Raw genomic sequence first — 8,641 nt, 5'->3', positions numbered from 1 at the left:
AATGCGGTAATAAAATCATTTAAATTCAATTATTGTAATAGTAAAATGTTTCTCATTTACCATAATGATAACAATAATAAGTATTAATTAATATTAAAAAAATAAAATAAAAAAATATTAAATTATTAACATAAAAATAAAACATACTAATTATAAATAAGTCAAATCTCTATATTTTATTTTTATAACATTTTATGTGGATTACACTTTTTACCTTTCAAAATTTTAAACAAATATTTCACAATAAAATTAATAGAAAATATAATAATATAATAAAAATATTTATTAAATATATAAAATAATTTAAGATTAATAATATGATAGTTGATTATGAGATTATAAATTAATGATTAATTTTCTTTAAATTAATAGCCATTGATGACCTTTTATTATTATTATTGTCATATTCTATTTTTATTTTAAATTATTATTATTATGGATGGTGACACATGGTAAATAATATTTTTACATAAATGAATTTATAAAAAAAAATATAAATAATTTTTAAATATTACATTTAATTACAAAAGTCTTAAATTTTACAAATTAATTTTTAAGTAAAATGATAATTTAAATAAAAAATGTTAAGGTAGTATTATAAATAATAATAATTATTAAAAGATAAATAAAAAAATAATAATAGATATAAAAGATAGTTATTAACAGAATGTGTCAAGTAATAAGCTATTTAATAAAAGTATTATATGGCAAATAATACCTTCCTGTTTTACAGGGTGTTCGGTTTCGGTTTGATTTGAGATTTGCCTGAAAACTGGAATCGAATCAAAATTTCGGTACAGTTTCAATTTGGTTATTCATTGTTTTGGTTCCAGTTCAGTACGGTTTTTGGTTATTTGGTTCCTGTTCGGTTCAATTCAGTCTAGTTCCAATTCGGTTTTCAATTCTTAAAATAATTTTATATAATTAAATTCTTAAAAAAGTCATACTTGAATTAGCATTTAAATTTTGAATTGAATTATTAGTATATAATATATTATATAATATATCTTTTAGCTATACCTAAATTATATAATATTTAACTATAAGGTGTATATATAATTTATGATTAAATATATTATATAATATAATAGTATAAGTATATCATATAATATATATTTTAACTATTTATTAATTGTATAATATTTATTTATAAGATACAAATATAATTAAGAATATATATATAAATAAGATAAAAGTATATTTATAATTAAGAATTATAAGGTAATTTAATATATTTTAACCTAAAATTATTAAAAATATATAGAAAAATAAAATATAATATTAGATTATATTTAGTTTATAATTATATGTATATATATATATATAAATATATATACATAATTTTATTAAAAGTATAAAATATATTAAAAAAATAAAAAAATATATAAATTCAATTATTAATTTAGTTTATATTTAATATAATTTTAATTTAATTCTTAATATATAATAAATTAAATTAAAATATTAAAATAAATTTAATTTAATATGATTCTTCCATACGGTCTATCAAGAGCCGTGTAAAACACCACTGTTTTAGAAGTAATCAATTAAATATTAATTAATTATTACTTGCAGCTAAATTGTCACCTAAATTTGTTTGGAATGCTGGCCCAAAATGACCCAATCTTTCCAGCCTTGTCCCGAGGAGGAGGCGGAATTGCATACAAGTGACATCTAAGCCAGAGTAAGGTGGAGTATGCCTAAGACTGCTCATATAAATCAAAGGGCTCGCTTGCATTGTTTACAAGTGACCTTGGAGCCATGAATAGGTAATGATAATGTCGTTGACTTTATTTTGAGAACTAACATACCATTGAGCATAAACCAAACCAAACCAAACCAAACCATTGCTAACTTGTAACGAAAATTGCAGAGAAAAATAGTACACGTACTCCCTACTTTACAAGTTCATACACTGCATGATCACAATCATAATATTTATTTATTTATCTTGCAAATTAAAAATATTCTTGATAACTTTTTGTTGAATCAACTTGCACTTGAAAATCTTGTTAAAAAAAAAAACCTCGCGGCTGAAAATATGAATTGAGGGAAACAGTGAGAGATGAGAAATCTGCCTTTTAAGACTAATGGTTATGCTTCACACCTCACACTTCACAGTCAGTGCAAAGGCTAAGGGTCAAAAACAATTGTAATAAAAATTTTTTTTCTTATTTTTGATTTATCAATTTATCATTGATCTGCGCGCTCATCCGCCCCCCACTTTTATATGGGACCACCTTTTTAACTTGGAAAAGTTCATAACGGGGAGAGCCGGTCTTATGTCACAGATTGAGGTTAATCGCATGCATTAATTGAAAAGCCAGTTTTCTCAAAAGACTGTTACGGCAATTCTTCAAATGTTAGGATTAATCATTAATTTTGTTTTTTTTCCCCTCAAAGATTAATTTCACCTCCAATTAGCGAATAAATTTAGAATGTATTTAATAAAAAATTAAAAATTAAAAATTAAAAATTACTTTTTATAAATTTTATTTACTTTTTTAAAAATAATTATCAATTAAATTCTTAATAATAATATATAACTTTTTAAAAAGTATAAATATAAATAAAATAAAAAATTAATTTATCTTTTTTTAATATTTAAATAATATTAATGAAAATCAAAATTTAAAAGAGTAATAATTATCATTTATTAATTTTGAATTAAATATTTTTTAAATTTTATTTGATAAAATATTAAAATATTAAGAGTTAAATGTTATTTTTAAAAGTTTTAATTTTTAATAAAGATAATTATTAACTTAAATTTTATAAGGTATTTAAACTTTCAATGATACATAAATATTAATGAAATAAAAAATTATTTTATTATTTTTTTAATATTTAAATAAAAATAATGAAAATTAAAAATTACAAGGTAACTATTACTCTTTATTAATTTTATAGTAAATATCTTCTTAATTTAAATAGCTAGTCCTTATACTCCATAAAAATAATTTTTTTAATATGTTCCAAACTAGAGGCTAATCTCCTTTTTTTAAATAATAGTTTGCTCATTTATTAATTTTTATTTGTTGTATTTATATTTTTTCCTATTTAAAATTATTTATCATATTTAAAAGATAATTTTTTTTCAATTTTTTTTATTTTTACTAAATATAATAAATAATTAAATAAAATAATTTATTTTTATAAAAATAAAATTATTTAATCATTTTCTTAATTAAAACTCAAATGTAAGATAAAATTATATAGAGAGAATACTTATTAACTTAATACTCCATTTACTATGTAATAAAAAAATAAAATTTATTAATTTCAAAAATAATTTAATAATATAAATAATTTAATTTTTAATGAAGTAATATCTGTAAAGATTATATTAGAAAAAGATTTAATAAAATTTATTTTTTTAATTATATTAATTATATTTTTTAAATAATGTGAAAATAAAAATAAATATATTTTCATAGAAAAATATATTTAAAAAAAATTATTAAGTATTTTTAATTTATATATATTAATTTTTTACAATCGTGTGTAACTTATAAATTGTGGAAGGGACTGAAGCGTAAAATTGGTAAAGGAGGAGCCCTCGTGAAAAAGAATGGGTAATTAATTTTTTATATGTTACTTAGCCTTTTAAAATAAGAGAGAGACAAGACGGTATACCACTGTGGAGAGTGACAGGAACCCACAAGCATAGGGAAAGGGGGTGGGCGGGAGAGAGAGACATGGGTGCAAACTATAAAATACAGAATTAAAGTCCATAAAATAAAAAATGGGAAAAATATTTTGTAGTGGAGAGAGGATATAGGGGGGTGAGAGAGAGAGAGAGAGAGAGAGGGGGCACTTTGTTACCTTTTTCATGATGCACGCATCCATGGCAGAACAGACAGCGGTACAGAGTACTGCTGCGACACAGGGGTAGAAGAGCCGAGCTGAACAAAGATCAACCTCAACAACCATACCAACAAGAACAACAAGGTCCTCAAACAGAGGAAAAATAAATAAATAAAAAAAGGAGAAAGAAAGGGGCAAAGCTCAGGGAGAGAGAGATGGAGCTGCAATGGAGGTGGAGAGATGGGAAGTAGATATCATGGAGCTCAAGAAGAAGAGGAAGAACAGGGTCAAGAACAGTCTGCATAGCTATTTTGTTGAAATAGGTCCCTTGTTTCTTTGAGAATAAGAAGAGGGATTCATGGCATGCAGGGAGCGATGGTGGGTTTAAAATCTCGGATAAAAGAACAAGAAAGTGCCTTTCTTTTCTAAATCTGAGCAACCCACTTGAGCTAACCCATTTCTTCACTTCACTTCACTTGCACAAATCTTGGCCTTTTCCCTTTGATCTCGTCAAAAAAGCGCCGCTTGCCTTCTCGGTTTCTCTGTATACATGAGTGGGATGCCCTTTCATTTGCAGGGGAAGGGGGGATTAGATATTGATATTGCTGGTTTTGCTTCTATTTGTTCTCAACAAGAAACTTGGAAACAGAAGCTAAAACAGCACGAAGTTAATAGCTTTGCAAGCACAGAGCCCACCTCAGTTCTTCATATGAGAAGAAGTCCGAGCCCACCTACATCGGCTTCAACTCTCTCCTCCTCCTTCAACGGCGGCGGTGGTGGCGGGGGGAACTCCACCGATAATACCACCACGACGGCCTCAGAAAAAGTAGTGAATCCTGTGAACAACGAGAGAAAGGATGAATGGGCTACGGAGTTGCAGCCAATCCCGAGCGGACTAGATATTGTCTCCACAGGAGAGAGATGTGGACTTGGTCTGGAAGACTGGGAGAACATGTTATCGGAGCCGAACCAGGAACAGTCCTTATTGAGGTGGATCGCGGGGGATGTGGATGAATCTTATGGGCTAAGGCAGCTATTGCAGGGTGGAAACAATCCGCCGGATTTTGATGGCAGTGGCGCTATTGGGTTGGGGATTGTTGATCAGGGTCCTGGCTTTGAGGCCGTTAGTGGAATTGCCGGTGGGGTTTCAAGCATTGGTACTAATTTATCTGCTTTTCCTGCTTCTGGGTTCACTACAATAAATAATAACAACAATGGGAATGGGAAGGTTGGCTCTGGGTTAGTTACTCCTCCCTCTTCTTCTGGTGGGTTGGCTAATTATAGAGGTGTTGGATTGGGAAGCAACAACAACAGTAACTGCAGTATACAAGGCCCAATTTTCGGTTCTCCAGCTAGCAGTGTTTCTCTTCCGGCTACTTTTCCTCATGGAATGCTCTATCATCATAATCTGCAACACCAAATTGAAGCTCCGGAGGAGAAGCCGCAGATACTAAATCCACAGATGTTAATGAACCAGCAACAGCCTCATAATCCACACCCTCAAAACCCAAACATTTTCTTGCCATTATCGTTTCCTCAGCAAGAAAATCACCTCCTTCAGCCCCAACCAAAGCGCCAGAACTCCGTTGGCATAGACCCACTGTCTCAGATGGTCCCCAAGCTTCCATTCGGCGATCCCGGGCATGAGTTACTGCTAAGAAGACAGCAGCAGCAACAACAGCATCTGGGATTTCCACAAGGAGTGCAGTTTCTTCATCCGCATCTTCAACAGAAGCCATTGCTGGTAAAGAAGGAAGAAGTAGGAGCCCAACAGGAACAACAACAGCACCAACATGCGTTGCTGGACCAGCTCTACAAGGCAGCTGAGCTGGTAGGGACTGGGAATTTCTCACACGCGCAAGGGATATTGGCGCGGCTCAATCAACAGCTCTCCCCAATAGGAAAGCCTCTCCATAGGGCAGCTTTCTATTTCAAGGAGGCTCTGCAACTGTTCCTTCTCATGAATAACAACCCAGTCACCGCTCTGCCGCCTAGGAGCCCCACTCCATTTGATGTCATCTTTAAAATGGGTGCTTATAAAGTCTTCTCTGAAGTTTCTCCGCTTATCCAATTTGTTAACTTTACTTGCAATCAGGCCCTCCTCGAAGCCCTCAGTGATGCTGATAGAATCCATATAATTGACTTTGATATTGGTTTTGGTGCTCAATGGGCTTCTTTTATGCAGGAACTTCCACGGAATAGAGGTGCCCCATCATTGAAAATCACTGCCTTTGCCTCTCCTTCAACTCACCATCCCGTTGAGGTTCTTCTTATGCGCGAAAACTTAACTCAATTTGCTAATGAGATTGGTATAGGTTTTGAACTTGATGTGGTTAACTTTGATTTGTTGGAGCAAAACTGTTATTCTCTTTCCATTTTTCGACCAAACGAAAATGAGGCTGTTGCAGTAAATTTCCCTGTCTGGTCCTCCTCGAACCAACCACCTGCATTACCATCTCTGTTGCGCTTTATAAAGCAGCTTTCACCGAAGATTGTCGTGTCGTTGGATAAAGGATGTGACAGAACTGACCTTCCATTCCCACAATACATCCTCCATGCTCTTCAATCCTATATACACCTATTGGAGTCGTTGGATGCTGTTAATGTGGCTTCTGATGCTGTGAACAAGATTGAGAAGTTTTTACTTCAGCCAAGGATTGAAAGTGCTGTTTTGGGGCGTCTTCGTGCACCAGAGAAAATGCCCAATTGGAAGACAATCTTTGCTTCTGCTGGTTTTTCACCTGTAACTTTCAGCAACTTCACTGAAACTCAAGCGGAATGTGTGGTAAAGAGGACTCCAGTGAGGGGATTTCATGTGGAGAAGCGCCAAGCCTTGCTTGTGCTCTGTTGGCAGCGTCGAGAGCTGATCTCAGCTTCAGCTTGGAGGTGCTGAAGAGTGGCAATTTGACTAGCAGGGGAGGTTGGTTTTTGATCGACTCACAGTTTATCAGAGGTTTCAACTTAATCTAATGTGGTATTAATAAAATTTTGAATATTGTCGGCGATGCCTCGTTTGGGACTTAATATGAATTGTCTAACTTGTGAGTCTCCTCTGCTTGTTGGCTATCTAGTCCAAGTAGAACAAAATATATAACTGGAAAGTCTAGTAGGGAATTATTTGTTTTGAAAATGGATATTGCTGGTATGGTATTTTGATGTTGTTTCTGATGACAATATGCTCGTTCTGCTGGTTAAGGAAATGATAATCTGTTGTATACTTAACAGTGAATCACCCCTAGTGGAAAAGTGAACATACTGAGTTTTAATCTCTTGCTATATGCACTGTGAGTAAATTTTCCAGTGCATGTTGATTTTATATATAGAGTCTTCAACTCTTTTTCCTTTGTTGTTGTGATTTTATATATACTAAACCAGGATTAGAGAAATATTCATCCAAGATGGATGGCTGTTGGCTTTTAACCATGATAAGAGTATACTGGTTTAGCAGTTTTACGGGCATTCAAAATAAGCATGTTTTGGGTGGGGATGTAGTGATTGTTCGAAAGCCCTCTTTTGTCCGGTTCTTTCTTTTTTGCATCACCTTCAATGAGTGTCTCAATTGGACATTTTAGGTGCAGGAGATTCTGATATTAAGATGCTTGCAATCATTGTTTGTAAAGGCGAGCCGCTATGACTCCGATTTGTTAATTCCTGTGTAGATATTTGTTGATTTTATCCTTAAGGTTGGGGGATTTAGGGATGTAAACTCAACTTGCCTAATTTGGAGTATTTGGGGCTGATTTCATATATATCAAGGTGCATATATTATATGCTTGACTTATATTCTTCTTGAACTTTTGACTGTTGTTGTCACATGTTGAATTTGAGTCAAGTATTCTGTTAAGTGGTAGAAGTGACAACTTGCGTAACAGGACGTACGTCAATTGTCGTTTATCGATCTGTTTAGTTAAACAACACAATCTGTAGTCTTGTAGTCCTGTATCTAGCATCTGAAGTGTCGTGTAGTTCTGCAAAGCTTCTGTGTCTAGTTCAAGCAACGTGGAATGCAGTTTGTCTTTTGATTGTTGTCTTGATATGAATCTGAAGTTAAGGGCCTGCTTCTGGTGCAAGGAGTTAGATATCATGTAGGTTGTTGCAAATTTACCGTTAAATATGCCTGCGCACACTTGAGAACGTGGAACTTGTTTCTGCATCTTGAATTAGTGATTTGATGCTAAATGTGATGCTTTACTCCTAAAATTGCATATATGAAATATGAGGCCATCTTAGCTTTGGACTCTAGTGCCTAGATTGCTTGTATTGAACTTCCTTAAACTGTAGAGGATAGAGATATAACTTTTTTCCAATTATGTGATGGTAGTTTTAGAAGTTAGAATCTATTAGGATTGCATCTCTCTTGATTCTTGCCGTTTGAATTCAATCTTTTTGTATTAGCACCTTATTTGGAACCTACCATGTTTGAGTATATTCAAAATGGGGATGCATAGTTCAGGCTTATGTCAACCTGAGGCTGAGGGATGGATTTTAAATTTTTAACAACTGTGAGAATTAATCTTATTGTTTTAGTCTCTCCTCTTGATTACAAGTTAAATGCTGGGTTCTTTAAGTTTTTTTACCCCCTTTGCTTTTTTACTGACATGAAGTTAAAACTTTCACTTTCCCCTTTGCTTTTTTAGGACTCATGAAGTTAAAACTTCCAAGTCCACCTTTTTTATTTGTAAAAAGTGGGTCATTCAAAGCTTTAATTAGATGATTCACAAGGAAACAAAGGATTATAGGATTGGTGGGTAAAGAAAATTCCTTACTTGCACTTACATTTTTCTTTCCTCATTGTTAAAATGTAATGTAGAGTACAATAATGAGAATTAATTCA

At 32.3% G+C, this 8,641-nt stretch overlaps 1 protein-coding gene across 1 annotated transcript; it reads left to right on the top strand.

Moving 5' to 3' along the window:
* The first annotated feature begins 3,731 nt into the window (after positions 1–3,731).
* On the top strand, positions 3,732–7,036 carry LOC110668742 (scarecrow-like protein 27). The gene has a single exon (XM_021830103.2). The coding sequence runs from the start codon at positions 4,358–4,360 to the stop codon at positions 6,698–6,700; it is 2,343 nt and encodes a 780-aa protein (XP_021685795.2). The 5' UTR covers positions 3,732–4,357; the 3' UTR covers positions 6,701–7,036.
* Positions 7,037–8,641: the final 1,605 nt, after the last annotated feature.

The sequence above is a fragment of the Hevea brasiliensis genome, chromosome 16 (assembly GCF_030052815.1).
Source record: "Hevea brasiliensis isolate MT/VB/25A 57/8 chromosome 16, ASM3005281v1, whole genome shotgun sequence".
Taxonomy (NCBI): domain Eukaryota; kingdom Viridiplantae; phylum Streptophyta; class Magnoliopsida; order Malpighiales; family Euphorbiaceae; genus Hevea; species Hevea brasiliensis.
This window is presented reverse-complemented; position numbering and strand designations above follow the sequence as displayed.